Source organism: Spizellomyces punctatus (genome assembly GCF_000182565.1).
Source record: "Spizellomyces punctatus DAOM BR117 chromosome Unknown supercont1.4, whole genome shotgun sequence".
Lineage (NCBI taxonomy): Eukaryota > Fungi > Chytridiomycota > Chytridiomycetes > Spizellomycetales > Spizellomycetaceae > Spizellomyces > Spizellomyces punctatus.
The window spans coordinates 1,009,175-1,028,553 of NW_015971540.1; the positions used below are offsets into that span (position 1 = coordinate 1,009,175).

At 47.2% G+C, this 19,379-nt stretch overlaps 9 protein-coding genes across 9 annotated transcripts; 5 read left to right on the forward strand and 4 right to left on the reverse strand.

Annotated features, from left to right (window-relative positions):
* Positions 1-144: 144 nt before the first annotated feature.
* On the forward strand, positions 145-2,651 carry SPPG_02782 (hsp82-like protein). The gene is made up of 2 exons (XM_016751066.1): positions 145-338; positions 421-2,651. Exons 1-2 carry the CDS (start codon positions 294-296, stop codon positions 2,476-2,478), a joined length of 2,103 nt encoding a protein of 700 aa, XP_016610346.1. The 5' UTR covers positions 145-293; the 3' UTR covers positions 2,479-2,651.
* Positions 2,652-2,669: 18 nt separating this feature from the next.
* Positions 2,670-3,346, forward strand: SPPG_02783 (uncharacterized protein). Its single transcript, XM_016751067.1, has one exon. The coding sequence runs from the start codon at positions 2,914-2,916 to the stop codon at positions 3,259-3,261; it is 348 nt and encodes a 115-aa protein (XP_016610347.1). The 5' UTR covers positions 2,670-2,913; the 3' UTR covers positions 3,262-3,346.
* SPPG_02784 (proteasome core particle subunit alpha 7) lies at positions 3,324-4,789 on the reverse strand. Its single transcript, XM_016751068.1, has 8 exons — positions 4,653-4,789; positions 4,498-4,580; positions 4,273-4,396; positions 4,112-4,213; positions 3,902-4,045; positions 3,727-3,839; positions 3,529-3,661; positions 3,324-3,463 (listed from the first exon to the last, which is right to left on the reverse strand). The coding sequence occupies exons 1-8, from the start codon at positions 4,671-4,673 to the stop codon at positions 3,425-3,427; spliced, it is 759 nt and encodes a 252-aa protein (XP_016610348.1). The 5' UTR covers positions 4,674-4,789; the 3' UTR covers positions 3,324-3,424.
* A 43-nt stretch (positions 4,790-4,832) lies between these two features.
* Positions 4,833-7,558, forward strand: SPPG_02785 (uncharacterized protein). The gene is made up of 13 exons (XM_016751069.1): positions 4,833-4,936; positions 5,031-5,097; positions 5,164-5,307; positions 5,376-5,528; positions 5,596-5,647; positions 5,703-5,890; positions 5,961-6,101; positions 6,178-6,273; positions 6,343-6,470; positions 6,545-6,671; positions 6,732-6,911; positions 6,972-7,124; positions 7,191-7,558. Exons 1-13 carry the CDS (start codon positions 4,842-4,844, stop codon positions 7,287-7,289), a joined length of 1,623 nt encoding a protein of 540 aa, XP_016610349.1. The 5' UTR covers positions 4,833-4,841; the 3' UTR covers positions 7,290-7,558.
* Positions 7,273-10,606, reverse strand: SPPG_02786 (glutamine-tRNA ligase). Its single transcript, XM_016751070.1, has 11 exons — positions 10,365-10,606; positions 10,145-10,303; positions 9,983-10,084; positions 9,645-9,919; positions 9,316-9,588; positions 9,102-9,258; positions 8,771-9,046; positions 8,311-8,709; positions 8,126-8,252; positions 7,849-8,053; positions 7,273-7,789 (listed from the first exon to the last, which is right to left on the reverse strand). The coding sequence occupies exons 1-11, from the start codon at positions 10,578-10,580 to the stop codon at positions 7,498-7,500; spliced, it is 2,481 nt and encodes an 826-aa protein (XP_016610350.1). The 5' UTR covers positions 10,581-10,606; the 3' UTR covers positions 7,273-7,497.
* Positions 10,607-10,755: 149 nt separating this feature from the next.
* Positions 10,756-13,111, forward strand: SPPG_02787 (uncharacterized protein). The gene is made up of 10 exons (XM_016751071.1): positions 10,756-11,118; positions 11,189-11,296; positions 11,358-11,493; positions 11,572-11,708; positions 11,770-11,953; positions 12,013-12,095; positions 12,161-12,222; positions 12,289-12,432; positions 12,493-12,531; positions 12,599-13,111. Exons 1-10 carry the CDS (start codon positions 10,780-10,782, stop codon positions 12,654-12,656), a joined length of 1,290 nt encoding a protein of 429 aa, XP_016610351.1. The 5' UTR covers positions 10,756-10,779; the 3' UTR covers positions 12,657-13,111.
* Positions 12,312-16,473, reverse strand: SPPG_02788 (GPI-anchor transamidase). The gene is made up of 12 exons (XM_016751072.1): positions 16,182-16,473; positions 15,304-16,121; positions 14,806-15,239; positions 14,310-14,355; positions 14,042-14,246; positions 13,949-13,980; positions 13,656-13,885; positions 13,423-13,597; positions 13,135-13,363; positions 12,991-13,068; positions 12,663-12,933; positions 12,312-12,585 (listed from the first exon to the last, which is right to left on the reverse strand). Exons 3-11 carry the CDS (start codon positions 14,966-14,968, stop codon positions 12,664-12,666), a joined length of 1,428 nt encoding a protein of 475 aa, XP_016610352.1. The 5' UTR covers positions 14,969-15,239; positions 15,304-16,121; positions 16,182-16,473; the 3' UTR covers positions 12,312-12,585; position 12,663.
* Positions 16,474-16,627: 154 nt separating this feature from the next.
* On the forward strand, positions 16,628-18,215 carry SPPG_02789 (uncharacterized protein). Its single transcript, XM_016751073.1, has 5 exons — positions 16,628-16,869; positions 16,945-16,999; positions 17,067-17,266; positions 17,330-17,578; positions 17,639-18,215. The coding sequence occupies exons 1-5, from the start codon at positions 16,789-16,791 to the stop codon at positions 17,882-17,884; spliced, it is 831 nt and encodes a 276-aa protein (XP_016610353.1). The 5' UTR covers positions 16,628-16,788; the 3' UTR covers positions 17,885-18,215.
* SPPG_02790 (small nuclear ribonucleoprotein Sm D1) lies at positions 18,065-19,377 on the reverse strand. Its single transcript, XM_016751074.1, has 3 exons — positions 19,206-19,377; positions 18,535-18,806; positions 18,065-18,466 (listed from the first exon to the last, which is right to left on the reverse strand). The coding sequence occupies exons 1-3, from the start codon at positions 19,217-19,219 to the stop codon at positions 18,396-18,398; spliced, it is 357 nt and encodes a 118-aa protein (XP_016610354.1). The 5' UTR covers positions 19,220-19,377; the 3' UTR covers positions 18,065-18,395.
* Between the last annotated feature and the right edge of the window lie 2 nt (positions 19,378-19,379).

A 19,379-nucleotide genomic window follows, 5' to 3' on the forward strand; every position in this document is an offset into this window, starting at 1 on the left:
ACGAATTGATGACAATTTTCTAATGAGTAATGGAAATGCATAGAAAACCATCGAACATTACGCCTATGATTCGAGTGCATTGTACTGAGCTTAGCACTAATTAACGCGATTTTCCTCGAACCTCCTCGAACCTTTTTCTGCGAGATTCCCCTGTTGGCCCTTCGTAATAAAAAGGAGGCCTTTGACCGTCGCCCCCTCCTCTTCCCAGACTCTAGAATTTCCTGCTAGCTCATCTCTAGCTTTCTTCCCTCCAATCCGCTTTTTGTTTATCCCCCACAAATACACACACCACAATGTCTGAGACAGAAACCTTTGCTTTCCAGGCTGAGATCTCTCAGGTAAGGATCGACATCACACAAATGTCACACTTTCTGCGCACGTCACACTTGCCGATGCTGACTTTCTTTTGTTTGTTCACAGTTGATGTCCCTCATCATCAACACCTTTTACAGCAACAAAGAGATCTTCCTTCGTGAGATCATCTCCAACGCGTCAGATGCCCTCGACAAGGTCCGATACCAATCCCTCACAGATCCATCTGTGTTGGACTCTGAGAAGGAACTCTTCATCCGCCTTACCCCTGACCGTGAGAACAAAATCCTTGACATCCGCGACTCTGGTATCGGTATGACAAAGGCTGATTTGGTGAACAACCTTGGTACCATTGCAAAGTCTGGTACCAAGGCGTTCATGGAGGCCCTTCAGTCTGGTGCCGACATTTCCATGATTGGTCAATTCGGTGTCGGTTTCTACTCTGCATACCTGGTTGCCGACAAGGTACAAGTCATCACCAAGCACAACGACGACGAACAATACATCTGGGAGTCTGCCGCTGGCGGTTCATTCACCATCACTCGCGACACCGAGAACCCATCGATCGGCCGCGGAACCATTGTTCGTCTCCACATGAAGGAAGACCAATTGGAGTACCTTGAGGAGAAGAAGATCAAGGACATTGTCAAGAAGCACTCAGAATTCATAGGTTACCCCATCCAACTTGTTGTCGAGAAGGAGGTTGAGAAGGAGGTTGAGGACGAAGAGGCAGCTGAAGAAGAGAAGAAGGATGAGGAGGACAAGCCCAAGATTGAGGAGGTTGAAGACGAAGAGGAGAAACCCAAGAAGAAGAAGACCATCAAGGAGAAGACAAAGGAGACTGAGGAGCTCAACAAGACAAAGCCCCTTTGGACGCGCAACCCCGATGACATCACCAACGAGGAATACGCTGCTTTCTACAAGTCGCTTTCTAACGACTGGGAAGAGCACCTTGCTGTCAAGCACTTCTCTGTTGAGGGACAGTTGGAATTCCGTGCTATCCTCTTCGTTCCCAAGCGTGCACCTTTCGATCTTTTCGAGACCAAGAAGAAGCGCAACAACATCAAGCTCTACGTCCGCCGCGTGTTCATCATGGACGATTGCGACGAGCTTATCCCTGAATGGCTCAACTTTGTCAAGGGTATTGTTGACTCTGAGGACTTGCCTCTCAACATCTCCCGTGAAATGCTTCAACAGAACAAGATCCTCAAGGTCATCCGTAAGAACTTGGTCAAGAAATGCCTTGAAATGTTTGCCGAAATCGCAGAAGACAAGGAGAACTTCACCAAGTTCTACGAGGCCTTCTCAAAGAACATCAAGCTCGGTATCCACGAAGACTCTACAAACCGCACAAAACTTGCGGAGCTTCTTCGCTTCCACTCCACAAAGTCTGGTGATGAATTGACCTCATTGAAGGACTACGTTACCCGCATGCCCGAGAAGCAAAAGAACATCTACTACATCACCGGTGAAAGCCGCGTCGCTGTGGAAAACAGTCCATTCCTTGAGGTGCTCAAGAAGAAGGGCTTTGAGGTTCTTTACATGGTTGACCCCATTGATGAGTACTGCGTGCAACAACTCAAGGAGTTTGACGGTAAGAAGCTCATGAGCGCCACCAAGGAAGGTCTCGAGCTGGAGGAAGATGAGGAGGAGAAGAAGCACATTGAGGAGCTGAAGGCTGAGTTCGAAGCGCTCTGCAAGCAAATCAAGGACATCCTTGGTGACAAGGTGGAGAAGGTTGTCATTTCGAACCGTATCATCAACAGCCCTTGCGTCCTCGTCACTGGCCAATACGGCTGGTCCGCGAACATGGAGCGTATCATGAAGGCACAAGCCCTCCGCGATTCAAGCATGTCCGCTTACATGGCGAGCAAAAAGACACTCGAACTCAACCCTGATCATTCCATCATCAAGGCCCTCAAGTCAAAGGTGGACGCTGACAAGAACGACAAGACTGTGAAGGATCTCACCCAGCTGCTCTTTGAGACTGCTCTATTGGCTTCTGGGTTCTCTCTTGAGGACCCCTCTGGCTTTGCCAGCCGTATCCACCGCATGGTGAAACTTGGTCTTTCCATTGACGAGGAGGAGGCAACAACATCAGTGGATGATGACCTCCCACCATTGGAGGAGGCAACTGCTGAGAGCAAGATGGAGGAGGTTGATTAAGTATGGTCGATAAAATGAACATACAGTGGCGGGGGGTGTGTGATTGTTCTTATTTGGGGTGGTTGAGTAGGTAGATATTGTAAATGTTATTCGCGGTCGAAAGTCCCAATGTCGTTTGGGAGATTTTGTTAATACGATATCGCATTTCCTCTTTATGTCTTTTTTAATGTGGGAATGGAATGGCCGTTTAGCATTTGAAAGGCGCAGCAGCAGTTCAACCGCGTTGCTTGAACAAAAAGGACAGATCTCGGGTACGCTTAACAAACCATAGAACTATCACAACAAAAGTTTACCGCCAACAGCAGAGAAGGGTAGTCCAACGGTAATAAGACTAGCACTCTTTGCTTCGTCACGCACTCAACGTCGAGTTGACTGCAAGCACAACCAATTCCGCAAATCCGCATCTCTCCCTAAAACGTCCACCGAATCGCATAAATGTCCGCACCAGCAGATGCATCAAAAACCCTTGCCTCCGCCAACCGCTTCTCCCCCGTAGCCCTTCGCAACAACGCAGGAGTCCTCCAGTATGCGCGTTCTTCCCTTGCCTTTATATCCGGTGCCGCAGCCGGCATCCTGGGTCTAGAAGGCTGGCTCCACGGATTCCTCTTTTACGTAGCCTCTTCCCTCGTTCTCTCCCTAATCTTGTGGCTAAAGACCGGATTTAACCCAAAGCGCTACTTTCCCACACCGGATATGTTGTGGGTACATGAAGTGGCTGGAAATGCATTCAGTTACTTGTTGTTTTGGACGCTGGCGTATGGACTGGTGCATGTGTATGATTGAGAGTTGTTTTCTCTGGGAGGGGTGTGGCTGGATGTCATAAAACGGTGCAATATATCTTACATCTCAAGGTTGCATTCTCTTCCAGACATTCACGAGTATTGCTCAAACCGATTGGATTGAAATTTTCTACACAGCTAACGGCCCCAGCAAACATTTACATCACCTATATATCCTCATCCATATCCTCATCCTGCAAGGAAGCCTGGGTAGTAACATGAGCGTTAGAAGGCAATTTAAAAAAGTCTGTGGAATGAACAGGAAACCTACTTTTGCCGCCCTCTCTGCCTCAGCCGCAATCTCTTTCGGTACAAACTCATGCCTCCCTTTTGACTCCTCGCAAACCCAGCTGAGTTCCAATTCAAAGTCCTTGTCTTTTACGTCGTCATGAACAGTGTAGATACTGTTGTAACAGAAAGATAGTGAGAAACATTCCATAACTCTTTACTCATTTTAATTCTCACTCACATTCGGGCGGCTTCCTTCACTGCCTCGCGGCAGCTCAACTCGGTGAGTTTCAGCTTTTCAATTTCCGTTTTCGCGACCTGACGACCCTTTCCTATTGCGCACCCATAAAAGCCCTTACAAAACGAGCGGATTAGCATACGTGATGTAAGATGGTTTGTTCTATTGGGGTACGCACATAGTATACTCCTGAAGGTTCGATATTGTACATCACAGGGCCGTCTTTGTCCACCGTAGCAACAATGGTACTAATACCAAAAGGTCGCACACTAGAGTATAATGTGTATGCTTGCACATACTGTCCCAACCGGTCCGCAATCATCTAAGAGAGTTTAAGGTTGATACATGGCATGTGCTACAGATACGGCGGGTTTCATATGCTTCGAACCTTTCCGGGAATCGGTGATCTGTAGATGTCTCGATAACTCTGCGCCTCTTCTCTCGCCCGATTCACAAGGTGTCGTGCATCCGCTAAAAATCCCGCAGTTGCCTAAAGAACAATTTGATAAGCTCCATCCAATATGTTACGCGAAGCGGCTGGCAACGTACAATTCCTATGTGAGTGTCGGCTGTTTGAATGCGTTTGTTCGCCCCAGGCACAAGTAGCTTCGACTGGATAAGCTTCTCTACCGCCAGTACTACCCCATCTTTACAACGGATACCAATGCAGGTGCTACCATAGAGCGAGTAAGAGCGTCAGAATTATTGCAATAGTTCTTTGTGCCACAATTTGGACCCAACGTGGCCTATACATATCCATGAACAGACACGCACCCACTGTTCTCCACAGCTTTGCCAGCATATTCGACTTGGAAAATCCGGCCGTCGGGTGAGTACGTCGATGCGGAGAGATCGTACTGCACAACACGGTGCAAGGGTTAAACATGAACGGCGAGCGGCATTTTCAAAAGCGAAAAACAGCAACATACTCCTGTCCCAATGGATGTCATGACTCAATTAATGTACAGTGTATTCAAAAATGGAATACTTCGCACGACTGTCGATGCTTCAGTCGCTGCTGGATGTGATGGGTAGACGCGTGGCAGCAGAGTGCGCTTCATGCTGTCACGAACTTACTTGCCTTGAGCTTCAGCTTACGAGTCAGTCATCTTGTTGCTATGACAATGGACCGAGGTAGGCTATTGGGAAATCCTATTCTCACCAGAGATCTGCACCGATCGCACGTCATGTCGATAGAGATTGAGTCCTCAGAGTACGTTTCTTTGGCTAGCTTGTATTCATATGGTTATTGGAATCATTCTGTATGCATACATGGCCATCGCTGACGTATTTTATCCTGATAACAGCGTGATTCGGCTGATACAGCAGTTCCTAAAGGAAAATAATTTACTGCGTACTCTCCAAACTTTACAGGTTTGTAGCGACCATGGCGTCCTTCCCTCGCCCTGTATATTAAGGAACTTGCAAATCTGCCGTTAGGAAGAAACGACAGTAGCACTCAATACTGTTGATAGTGTTGAGGCCTTCATCACAGATATCCACAATGGTCGTTGGGATATCGTCCTTAAAACTATATCACAATTGAAGTTGCCCCAGAAGAAGCTGGTGGATCTTTATGAACAGGTACGAACGATCTCACTTCCTCTGTTTGCCAGGGGTGACATGAGTCTAATCTTCGAGAAACGGTATAGATTGTAATAGAGCTCATAGAAATGAGGGAACTCGGTGCGGCGAGATCCCTGCTCCGACAGACAGATCCCATGCAATTCTTGAAAGAGCATTATACAGAACGGTATCTTCATCTGGAGCACTTGTTGTCGCTGACGTTCTTCGATGAAAAGGAGGTCAGATCTGGTCACGGTTATGCGGGTGATAAGCAGTAGTCGGTAGTTAAATGCTTAAAACCTCTAGGCATATCCCAACGATTCTACGAAGCAAAAGCGTCGGCAGATTATTGCTCAAGGTGCTGACGCGCCGATAGCAGATGATTTTGCAAATATGCTGACCATTATTCCCAGCATTGTCAAGTGAGGTTACCGTGGTGGCCCCATCACGACTTTTGGCGCTTCTCGGCCAATCCCTGAAATGGCAGCATTCGCAAGGACTGTTACCGCCAGACGCTGCTTTTGATCTGTTTCGTGGCGCGGCTCCTGTGGCAAAAGCAGAAGAAGACACACCACCGACAGAATGTTATAATTCTATCAAGGTGATCTTCTTGGATATTCGCTGCTTATTGAAAGCAGAGCAACCTACTTACCCTCGATCAACCGGCTTAGTTTCCCAAGAAGCAACATGCCGAGTGTGTGGTGTTCTCTCCGGATGGGCAATTCCTGGCGACAGGGAGCGTGGATGGCTTCATCGAGCTATGGAATTACATGACTGGAAAACTTCGAAAGGATTTTAAATACCAGGCGGAGGTGCGATATTGCGTATTAAAGGCCAATATCCCGTTCTACATCACTAAATGACGTCACTCCTTCTTTAATTTGCCAGGACAATCTAATGGTCATGGAGGACGCAGTTCTGACCTTAAATTTCAGTAGAGATAGCGAGCTGCTGGCATCAGGGGCGCAAGATGGAAAGATTAAGGTGAGAAATCCGCATGATTTACGGAGCTGTATGGTAGATAAGATGCTCATTGAGACGTACGTTCGTAAGGTGTGGCGAGTACAAACAGGACAATGCATACGAAGATTCGCCACCGCGCATACGCAAGGGGTGACCTCCGTCTGTCTCAGTAAAGATGGCACGCAAGTTCTGAGTTCAAGTTTTGACCAGACAATCAGGTTCGTTGTAAGCGGTCAACACACTGCTCGCTGCTCGTTGGGAAGTGATGGACAGAAGCTTACCGTGCCGCTAGAATTCACGGACTAAAATCTGGCAAAATGCTCAAAGAATTCCGAGGTCACACGTCCTTTGTAAACGACGCAGTCTTCTCCCTGGATGGAACGCGGGTCATCAGTGCGAGCAGTGATGGGACCGCAAAGGTAAGCTTTCAAAGATTCACTCGTCGCTGAATCTCATTTGATCAAAACCCCGTTCTGTAGATATGGGATACAAAGACTACAGATTGTGTTGTGACCATAACGCTGCATGAGGGGCGGGCCGTTTCAACAGGTGTACATAGTCCAACAGTTAACCGGATTCTCCTGATGCCTCGAAATATGGATCAATTTGTTCTTTGTAACAAGAGCTCGTACGCTTATGTTCTGAACTTGCGAGGACAGGTGTGTACATGGTTCTCTCAGCCATACTTTACATGCACTCATATCTGTGACACTTGATAGGTGGTAAAAAGTGTCAGCTCGGGTAAAAAGGAAGGTGGAGATTTTACAAGTGCCACGCTGTCGGCCAAGGGGGAGTACATCTATTGCGCAAGCGAAGACAATCACATCTACTGCTTTCACTCGGAGAGCGGAAAAACCGTCACCTCCTTCAAGGTTAGCAAGATGCTACTGTCGTTGGTATTTTATACTGAAAATTTGACTAATGCTGTGATCCTGTAGGCGTCCGAATCGGAAATTATTGGCCTCTCACATCATCCATTTTCAAACATCATCGCTGTATACGGCGATGATGGGGTGGTGAGCCTTTGGAAACAGTAGTACATTCTTATTTCGTCACTTTAGTGTAGATGCGACCGTAGTGGTCATGTACATAGTATTTTGATATTGGAGTGCGGAGGGTTCAGTCCATTACGACGTACCCTAGTGTAGGTAAGGAGTTGGTACTTTTGCCTTCTATGACCAACTCTTGGGGGGGCAATATCTACGAAGATAGACATACACCACCACAGAGGATACACAACCAATTCTATTTGATATTGGCGTTGGGGATAGATGCTGCCTTGACAACTCCTTTTGCAGTTCTGAATGGAATACCCTTCCAAGTTGCCACGAGGTCGTCTCGTGATGAGAAGTCCGGCTGCACTGCCTCCCAAACTTTCTTCTTGGGATTTAGTTGCAGCTCAGGTTCTCCTTCGTGGCCCTCGAAATAAACTTTGTCACCAGGTTCGCTTCCTTCCGGCGGTATCAGGAATTCAACCTTAGTGTGTGCTTCGTCAGAGGCACAGAGAACCATGGCGTGCGACTTGATGCCGCGCATGCTATGCCAAGAGCAGTTGAGTAATTACTATCGCTTGCTATGCGGCTAGCTGAAACATACCTGACAGGTTTCAGGTTTCTCACAATAAGAACCAGTTTCCCCCGGAGTTCATCTTCAGTCATGAATTTTACCAAACCGCTTACAACCTCGCGTGGTTTTTCTTCTCCACAATCAATCTGCTCAACGTAAAGGGTGTCCGCGTCGGGATGCTTCTTCACGTCAAGGATGCGGCCAACACAGATGTCCACCTTGGCAATCAATGATGCTGTGAAGAGAAATTGGAAATTCAGAACCATGTAGATTCCTCAACGAAGGAAGCTTGATGTAGCGGCTGTACCTTCAGTAGTAGCTGGCGCAGTATGAGCGACCTTATCCTTCTTGTCGGCCTTTTTGTCGTCACTCGGCTCAGAGGACACCGAGGACACCGCCACTTTTGGTGCACTCTTTTTCACCTTCCCATTTTCCTAAGAATGACAATGTTGGCACATATTTTTGCATTTCCTGATGACTTTATATGCTCACCTCAGCATTAGCACCATATACGTTCTTCACCGGGTACATTTTGCTGACGGACGCAGGATCGATGTTCAGAGAGTCGTCATAAATTGGCTTAACTTCGTACATTTTGATAGAGTTTGGTGAGCCCCTTCCGTCGGCCTTCCCATTCTTCTTTTTGCCCTCTTTCTTCGCATCCTTTTTAGATTCACGCCCTCTACTGCCTTTTCCGGAATTCGGGTCTTGCGTATCCGCTTTCGATTGCAGAGAAGCGGATTTACCATCCGGAACGTAGATGAGATGAATATGCTTGTCGGGTTTGGAGGCATCCCAAGGTTGATCGCATATGTAATATCCCCTTCGCTCCAGTTGAATGTATTCGCCCTTTTTCACGTTTCGAAGGTTGGCATCTCCGAGCGCTTCAGTCTGCAAGTGACAACTATGAAGCCTACTCTTCGAAGGTACAATGCTGATCCGATGTCCTTACCTGGAATTCGGACACGGGAGTCACAAAATCCTTCACATTGTCCTCTTCCTCCAACTTCTTCTTCGTGATCAAGTAATCGAAGTCGTGGAGCATGACATTAACAGGTGTACTCTCTAACTTTCCAGTTGCTGCCCGAGATAGCCAAGTCAGCTTCTTCTTTGTCTTCTTAAAATCGCCGTCAAGGTTGAGCTTGATTTTGATGAGCTCGATGTGGGATCCATCTGCGGACTTTGTGATGTCCTCAACGATTACATTTCCCCAGTCCATGAAAGTGACCTGCACAGAAGATTAATAATGTTTACTCTTCACCTTCTATGCTATCCCTTCTCACCTCTTCACCGACTTCCAATGCCTTCGCGTCATCAAAGGCGAGGCAGAGCTCGCCAGAGAAGGTGGTGAGTTTTGTTCCCACATCCGGATTCTTCTTGTGCTTGGGCATCTCTTTGGTGTGGGGTTCAACAGTTTCCCCTACAACATTTACGGGTGTACTGATAGAGAGATATGAGTAAAAGAATGCGTGCTAAGCGAGATAGATAGGTGCATACATGTTTTTGAGATCCAAAGCAGTATGTCTTGGTGCGATGGGATCAATGACCTTCTTGTTCAAAGCCCAAATTTTATCCCACTCAAGATCGAGATTCTTTTGAGAAGCTCCCTGCATAAGAATGTATTGCCGGAGTGCCTCAATCGTCATACCACGTCGACGAATGCCTCTGATGGTTGGGAAACGTGGGTCGTCCCATCCGCTCACGAGACCCTCGTTGACGAACCATGTCAATTTGCGCTTAGACAAGAGAGTATACACGAAATTGATACGACTGAGAGCGTGCTTGTTAGATCTTAATCATTGATTTCACACAACTAACTCACTCACCTGTAATCCCAAATGTGCACCCATCGCAAATTCAGCGTCTTCAGTACCCATTCGTACTGTGGGTTGCGGTCACGGTACTCATTGGTACGCAGGGCATGCGTTACACCTTCAATGGAGTCGACAACGGGACACGCGAAGTCGTAAGTTGGATAGATTTTCCACTTATCACCAGTTCGATGATGTGGGATAAGGTTACAGCGGTATAGCGTAGGGTCCCGAAGCGCCTTATTCTTATTCTTCATGTCCATTTTAGCACGCAGGCAACATTTTAACCCCTAGAGGAATGGGACACAGGTCAACATCTTGCTGTTGATCACGTGAGCTCTATTGGTACTCACAAACTCGGTGCCATTTTTCATCTCGTCAAATCGCCTCAGATTTTCCTCCACCGATAGATCCCGGTTCTTCGATTCCTTTCCTTCAAAGCGCTCAGCCCGCATCTAATTGAATTGTCAATGAGAGAGACATCTGACTATGAAAGTCTCCAATCCAACGCTTACAGTATCAACATCCGTGTCATCCACATAGGCCTTCCCGAGTTTGATGAGATCAATGGCGTACTTGTAGATGGTGTCGAAACTATCTGAGGTGTATGTAATGACATCCCCTTTAACACCGATCAGCAACAGGTCCTCCTTAATCGACTCTTCAAATTCGCTCTTATTTGGCATTAAGTCATTAAACCTGCGTTTGCTCATAGGGAGAGAGTAAAACACATACCTTCTCCTTGCTTGGATTTGTGTCATCAAAACGAACGATAAGTTTGCCTTCGTAAAGGCGAGCGAAATAGTCGTTCAACAAGGCAGCTTTGGCGTGACCGATGTGGAGGTAGCCACTTGGTTCGGGAGGAAATCGCGTTACAACTTGGCCACGCACTACATCTTTGAGGCCAATATCGAACGAGCCTTGATCCTTTCCAACTGCTTTGGCGGCCATGTTGGGAATTCTAGAGTAATTCTGCAACAATTTACGATTAGCTCAGGTCAAAAAAGTGGGTGAGTCACACGCACAAATGCAGTTCCAATCACGATTCGAACCCTGTCCGAACGGGTCTGTCACGTGCTGTCCGAATTGCCTGTTGCGTCCCAGCAATCTTCCAAGGTCTCCCCAGCGAACATTCTCCTGCAACAACATAATGAAACGCACCAGAGAAGAGAGCTTGCCGCCCGTTAATACAGATGTATATGTTGACGACTGCTCCCACCAGAATAGAAGGCTGCGACCCGAACCCGCACCAAATTCCATTTCCTCACCACCTGCGCGGGACCTGACACCGACTCTAGCTGAGAAACCACAACCTCTACCACCTGGAAAAGATGAAATTCTGAGTTCGCTCAGACTGAGACGGATAGTCAGAGAAAACCATGGTAGCTGCATCAACCAATGTGTATTTTTTCCTTCAACAAGTACGGTTGCAAGTGAGCAGGATGCAGGGACAGCAAATAATGTACTGGCAACAATTGGAGGACCACAAGTAAATAGTTTGCCATTCTCTTTGCGTATCGCTTTTCTTCAAAACATACTAACTAGCATTATGTGTGTAGGCAAATTTCTATGATAATGAACACTGCGGCGATCATCTAGATATCATGTCGCATTTTGTGGTCAATGGAGTGGGATACTGCAAGGACGCAGAGGAATCGCCAACCGAGGTAGAGTCAAAAGTCCTTTATATGATTAATAACGGCAACCCGAGCACTTACATGGCATTAGACACCAGAACTACTAACGTGCTGCTGGCTTCATGTGGATCAAGACGCTGTCCTAGCCGCCGCTGGAACTGACAGTGACATCCACATACTGAGCGTGACCCGCTCCGAGGAAATTGCCAGACTGAAAGGTCATACAGGTACGTACGTCAGATCTTCACTTCTCTCGTTGTCTTTGTTTAATGTATATATATATGCCAATTCATCATCTTGAACAGATCGCATCCTTGACCTCCAACCACATCCCACCGACGTAAATCTGCTCCTATCCGTTAGCGATGACGGAAACGTCAAGTTATGGCATGTGCGGGCAAAAAAGTGTTTATGCGTGTACTTCGTCAAGGCCACTGCTGCTGTATGTCTTTTATTATGTTCATCATCAGTCCTCCAACGCTCATAGCGTCCTCCTGCACTAGGCCTTTCACCCAAACGGAATGTCCTTCTTGACGTCAAGCTCCAAAGGTGTGGTGGTAGACTGGGAGATTCCTGAAGACCTGCTCCACTTGTCCGAGAATGAAGCTATAGCGGCTCCAGTGGAACACATTGACGAGGGGCAACAGGTTGTTTGGAGTGATCAATTGCATGGAAATAATTATATCGGTAGACTTGTGAAAGCGTTGAAATCAATCGTGGGCATCTCCTGAACCTTTATTGACTAGACTGCATACGATATGTGGATGAAAAGGTCTTATCGAAGTCTGTTAATGGCAAGGTTGTTTTCTGGGACCCAATATCTGCAGAGGTGGGTATCTGAACATCCGCAGATTTAACCTGCTGATAGTAAACTTACACGGTTACTATGGTCAGATTATCCATTCTTTCACAATAAAAGGAAGTGGTGGTAGCAACTACTGTCGTTTCGATGTGAGGTTGGTAACCGATTGAAGCTAGGTGCGCGCGGTCCGCGATTGCAGTATTAACCTACGTCATGGCAGCTCCTGCGGACAATATTTTTGCATCGGGAACCCATCAGGCAACGTTTTTATCTATAATCTAGCTCAGGGAGAGCTCATATCAACGTTAGACCATTCGAGGTCAACCAAAACCGTCCGTTGTTGTGCATTTTCTCACGACTGCCGGTGAGTTGTCAGACACCCTTGCCCTGCGGTGATTGAACTACGCTAATAATCCGCCGACAGCAACATTATATACGTCGGGGATGACGCATTAATATGGAGGTAACGCGCCAAAACACAAATCAACATTTGTATAAGCTGGCAACTAATGAGACCCTAATTGTGTCAGATTTGATTACATCAGTGAAGAAATGATACAAGAGTGGAACGACGAAGAGTCTGACTGAACTTACATCATATTACTCGTGAAAGAAACCATACTCCGGCCATGAATCCCATTAGACCCAATACAAATGGTAGTGATACTGCCCCACGTTCTGAATGCACTTGCAGCGCGTTATTACGAGAAGGGGGAACCATGGACTTCCGCTTTGCGCTACCGGATTTCGATGGATGATGCTGCTTTGTCAACGTCTGACTCTGCAGGTTACCGGACTTCAGCTTATACCCCGCTGTTGTTAGTTGTACGTTCTGGACTCCGCCGAAGAAGTCCGTGACCAAAGCCTGTATAGAGACGGCATTAACATGAGTGTTTGAAAATGAGAGATACGTCGACCCTACATTTTCTGGTCTCCGTGGGTATAAATCTGTTCTTATGCCGGGGGTGGACGCAATCGCCTGTGTGTTATAAGTACTAAACTGTAGGGGGACGAATACATTCAGTGTGAAAATTTTTTCCCAGTCACAGACAGTAGAATAATTTACCAGTTGCTGCAAGGTGGACTTGTCTTCCCCCTTGAGTTTTTCCAGTGTCTCCAGATTGTAGTATGTAAACCGATCAATAACCGCTACACCTATGTCGGGATCGACATGATGAGAGTACGAGTTTTGTCCAACCTCAGCCGATGCCGCTGCCAAAATGTTTGGAGAGTAGATGCGCTTGTACATAGACGCTGCTTGGCAAGTGTCGATCATGAAAAATATCTCATGATATCTACCATTTCAAACATTTTAGATTACGCCAAAACACCAGTTTGCAAATATGGGACTTACCGATTTTTTTCATACATCTGAGCAAAAGCATCTGCAATGTCATGGCTGCCGATTTCTTCTGCGTCCTGGAACTTCAGGAACTCATCGCCACCATGGCCTGTCATGTAAACCAGGACATTGCTCCGGTCATCGGTCAAAAGTCGCTTGGATCTGGGCACGTCGGGATCATGCCGTCCTGATTCATGCACATGCATAAGTGAACCAAATTAAGGATGAATAATGCATCGACATACCCGTCAACAATCGAATGAAGTTCTCCACAGTTACTTCGTACCCTCTATAATCGACTTCCACGTTGCGCCCGTAGAGATCAATGAATCGACCAGCATTATTATATATAGTGGCTGGGAAGTGATTTCTTGGGTTACATGCGACGTCGTCAGATAGCATGAGAATGATATTCGAGTCAGGTATGCCCAAGCGTTTCACAGTATGGTATATGGAAAGTGTGTTTGCGATGTGCCTGGGAACAAATGGGTCAACTATCAGGTACTTGTCACAGACGTCTTTTCTAGTCAGCAATTACCTGTAGTTAAACCAGAAGCGGGAAGTGCAGACCTACATCAGATAGGTTGTCAGATACAATAGAGAGTCCGTTCGTTCAGATTCAAGTTCTCACCAGCACAGCCCAATTGTTTGTATGCCCACTACTAGCAAAAAATCCCTCTATCGCAGCCTCATTTATGTCCGGCTGCGGTGACCACAGCGCCAAGGAAAGGTTGGTAGGAGCATCTGAGGTTATGGAGGATGTCGCTTGAGTGTGGGTTAGGGCACAGAGAGCGGAAAGGAATGCAAAAATGTAAGGTATCGAACGGCGATGAGCCCTGTCAAAATAGTGCGTGAGATCCTGCGGTAGAAACTGTGTAGGAATGACAAAGGTTACCTACATTGGATCTATTCTAGGCGTCTTTCTAGAGTGAATCTCCAGCGCTGCTGACGGCACACGTTATTCGAGCAATGACCATGCCAACAACTTGTGGAACCGCCCGACTGTGCCATCGGCGCGTTTGGTTCAGAAGTTCCGCCAAAGAAGTCTCATTGCGATGATAAAGCAGCAGCAAAAAGCCTATGGTTTTACAAGATTATACCCCAACCCTCCAAAGCTTTGCTTAAGAACTTTTTGTCAGGAGAAAGAAACCAAGCAATACGAAATACTCCAACAATGCCAGTGATAGGTACAAGTCAAGGCCCAAGGAACATCCTATCGTCCTGCTAACTCATGGCTTTCGGCAATGACAACAAAACCGTTCCTATTTTCTTACAACCCCAGTTGGTTTGCCATATCATGTTAAATGAATGGAATGTTCCTATAGCCGACAGCTAATCCCGCGTCGGGCGTTGACCCTTCTTCATGGGTGTCACTGAAAGTTGGGTGCCATCTACCTGTCGATCCACACCGTGTGCAGAAGCTTTCTGCTGAGCCTGATGGTTCACCTTCCCATCCGTATACGGGATCAGAAGGCAGTTGCGCTCTATGTGCAACATACAACGGCTCCAGAGCCTCCTCAATAAATGCCATAGCAGATAAGGCAATGGCATCATCCATGTTGTGGGTTAGGCCAGTCTGCCCTTCAGTCTGCAATGTCCAAGCCACAGCTTGGGCTTCGCTCCAATTCCCAAAAAAAACCTCCACTCCACATCGAACACTTCTAACTATAGATGGAAAAAGTCTCCCAGATCAGTGCAAAGGAAGTCCCACTTCTCGGTGCTAATGCAAAGACTCCTGGCATTAACAGAATTTTTGGCAAGCTTAAGGATTGGCCAAGCGCAATATGGCCAAACATCTGCCATATTGACATCCATCATACTGATATCCGCTGTCAATGAGCAAATATGAATTAGCGTGTAAGATGTGCATGAACAATACTCTCCTGCCCTTACCTTGACTGAAAAACCTAGCCATGGCCGATTGCTCCAATTCGTGGTCACCTTCAGCAGATATTGGCAGCACAAGAGATTTGATTAACTGTGCTTGCGAGATAAAATGCTGAGCAAGGGCCGGCGTAAGCCAGCAGGAACTCCAACGGACACGCTGTACATGTGCTCGCGTGCTCTTGGATACACGTTCAAGGCGAGCCATGAGACGATACCAACTTTGAATGTCCTGATCAAGAAGTTCGGCGCTGAATCGCAGATAACTTCGCGGATTTGACATTTGGAAGACCGTGGGAAATGCGGAAACAACACATGGAAAGAGGTCAGCTGTGAGTACTAAAGACTTGGTCATGTTAATGATTGTACCGTCGAAATTGGGTTCGTTCGACTTTGAGGTAGAAAGACAACAATTGCACTAAAAAGCTACTTGCAGAATGACCGCGACCATCAACGACAAAAGTAGACTCTCTGTTTCCCAGGCTATGTGAGTCATCTACGCGCGCTCTTAACATGGAAGCTCCTACTCTAATAAATACGCTCCAGCAACCCTTCAGTTCCTATCTGACACTGCATAGGGCTGCAATATCAACGCCGCTGTTTAACGGTCTCGGTGGCCACGATTGCCCGTAGTCCAAAGGAGCTGATGGACATTTTCAACATCCTCTAAATCCCACTCTCCCACCTCCAGAGTCCCAACACGCTCAGGCCGTTGCTCGTTTCACACACCCTCTACATATATGATGCTTCAGCGTTGGCTGCCCACAAAACGGACATGTTGATATATTGCGCAAAGGTTTCAGCCATTTCGTTGCCATTCGCAAACGCTGCATGTCCAATCAGTCCGATCGCTCAAATCTTTGTGCAGGACCACATAATGACCTTACCTTTTTCCTGTGTGTTGTCTTCTTCTTTGGTACAGCCCATAAAAGTCCGGACAACCATTCCAATGCAGCTCCTGCGGTCCCCGTTATTCTTGTTGGGATGGCGAGGGGAAGAGGTAGCCGCAATGTCGGGAGAGTTGTGCGGAAAATGGAAGTTGAAATGGCAGGGAAGCGGGCGGGTAGAGTGAGGGATGTCATTGTGCGACTAAATGACAAGGATTCAAGCAGCAAATGCCCGTGGTGACCTCTGGTGTCGTTGCCCAAGGTCTGAATGACGGCAAACACGATTGTTCAAAATGCTGTTTGGGCGATTCAAGTTCGGCCTGGTCGTCAATGGCAACATGGAAGTCATGTGAACTAATCAAGTAAGCGCATTACGTAATGCGTGATCGTTGCTTGTCTTCCCCCGTCTAGTGACGTAAAAGGCGGAGGATTCAGTCACAAGCCATCACGTTCAGAACGCTTCTGTCATATAAATAGTGCGAGCTGACAAGTTGGGGCATCAGAAGCTCGCTTGCGCCCTTTTGCTTCTGTTTTTTGCCAGAGCACCCTACTGCGTCTAAAATAATATCAGTTTGATTCCTTCCTTCCTCCACAAGACTTTACCAACATGGGTAAAGGAGGTGCTTATCCAGACCAAATGTTCAAAACAGCAAAATGGGCGACCCTTGCGGTCAGCTTTTTGACTTCGGTATGTTCAGAGTGATGAAAGATCAGCGTCTGGATGAGCGTCGACGCTGATTTCCTTCCTTGTTGGTAATCATAGCTGCTAGGTGCAGCGCTCATCGGTTTGGGTGTCTACGGGCTACTCAACCCTCTAGGTGAGTAATCCACGTCTAAAATATACATTATTAAGAAATTTGCTAAGTACGTTCTTCACAAGCGTAGGCTCGGCACTGGTGCCGATGACACTCCCAATAGTAGCAATTGCAGTGGGAACGTCGGTCTTCATCCTTTCGATTTTAGGATGCTTCGGTTCAGCTATGGAGCATCGTACCATTGTGTGGGTTTATTTTGGAATAATGCTGGCTCTTGTCATCTTGCAATTTGTGGTTGGAATCGTTGCGTTAACCAACCGCGGTGATACCGTAAGCAAGTCTAGTTTCACTTGATCTTACTTTCCATCGATCTCACCTTCCTGATTTCCAAAGATCAATGAATTAGTCGACAAGCGGTGGGACTATCTTTACCACAACAAACCGCGACACATCCGCGATATCGAAGATCAGTACGAGTGCTGTGGACTAAAGTACCTTAATGACCGAGCGTGGCCCAAATATGGCGAAACATGCACTGAAAAGTTTGGCTACCAGCGCTCGTGTTTGGGCCCTGTAAAGAGGGAATGGGATGAGAGGCAAAAGCAGTTCGGAATTGGTGTTTGCGTGCTGGCGGCCCTGCAGGTAGGCCTTCATTTGAAGGTGTGAGCTGGCATTGGTTTTAGATATTGAACTCTCTTACAGCTTCTGGGGCTTATCCCAACGTACTACCTTGCAAGCCGACTTCCATCTCCTGAAGAACGCGAGAGGGACCTGCTTGAAGAGCACCGCCGTCTCCTACATGAGACGCAGAATCGAGGAGGATATGGAACCCACGGTCAAGGTCCATGGGAAGGTGCACGCCCAGGTGGAACTCTCCAGCATCCCGTTGGTGGACCTGCAGGAGCTTACACGTACCCTACCAACCGTCCTGGTTCGCGAGGTGCCTGAAAAAGATGTAGTGTAGTGTAGTTGTCGACAGTTCGAAGTTTGTGATTAACGTTGTTGTGCTCCCATGGGGACGTATGCAGTTCCTGTCTGCAAACATATCGTTCGAAGTGACGAAGCATGAGTGAGAGGTAAAAAGCGTGTTGTTTGTATATTCCATAGCAATCTTAAACAGCTTATAGTGCGCGGAGAGGGTGAATTTGTATTGATGTGTATTGAAATTCGCACGGTTTAGTTTACCATTAGCATCTTGCGCGAATATCAGATTGGAATCTCTCTTCCTAGTCCAATGGTCTCAGGGCGACACTTCCAACCTGCAATAACAATTATCTACAATATATTCCACATCAAATAGAGACAATTTACACACACATCAGCAAAAAGTCCCATAGCGCAACACTTGAGCGAGCCCAAAGGCCTTGAACCCCACAACGAATCCAAAAGATGCCAAGTGTTCCGCCAGGGTAATACTGCACGGCATTTTTGCAATCCCGCCCCATCGCAGTCATTCCAATTAACCTCCTCGTCCTCGTCCACGGCCCCGACCACGCCCCCTTCCTCGTCCTCGCCCCCGACCCATTGGTGCTGTGACAATGAAGAGCAAATGTAAACACAAGCGCAGAAAAAATGAAAACAAACTGACTGACAGATACCTTTTCCATCTTTCTTCTTCCCTTTGCTCTTTGGCGAGTCATCAACCAACAGGGTATCAAGTGGCAAAGAGTCGGGCAAAATGAAATAACGTATGTTGTTACCACGGATGGAGAGTGTCTCGAGATTTACAGGGTCCTTGTTCCGGACAGTCATTTTGACTGTCTTCAGATGCGTATTCATTTGCATGTCCACGCCGGTGATTGTGCCATGTACTATGGTGCCATTTTTGAGCTCGATCGTAACCGTCTCGTTGTTACATTTCATGAGAAATCTAATATGATAATAACGATGAGCATGGTGATTTGAAGCGAAGAATGGGCCAGGTACGCCCGCTTCAACGCAAGCAGCAGGTTCATACGGCCAATAGAGCTCGCTGGAGCTCCGCTTTAACATAGCGTTTTGATAACCCTAATTTGTCGCATTCCCTAATGGTAGCCCGTTTTCCGAGATCATTTCGTAAGGCTAGATCCGACAATTCCTTCCCTCTAGCTATGATCTCTCTCAGTACCTTTCCAAACATCTGGCCGTCGCCAACCCCACTATCATAGGTCCTTTTCTTCAAGTATTCCAAATTCGCAAGTCGCCAACATTGACAACCGCCCGAGATCTCCAGATGGCCCTTGCTTGACCATGCCCTCCAAGATGGCCGACTTCAAGGGACAAAACTAACCTGACGAGCTTCATCGTGTCAGTTTCTCAGTGGATATGGCTATTGGGGAGGTGCTGGAGAGGATGGATGGATAGATGGCACGATGCACGGGATGGATGGCTTTGGATGGCCTGCGGGTGATGGGGAGTTGGACGTCTGCTGGGATTCACGGGCTGTGGGAGTGTCAATTTCGGT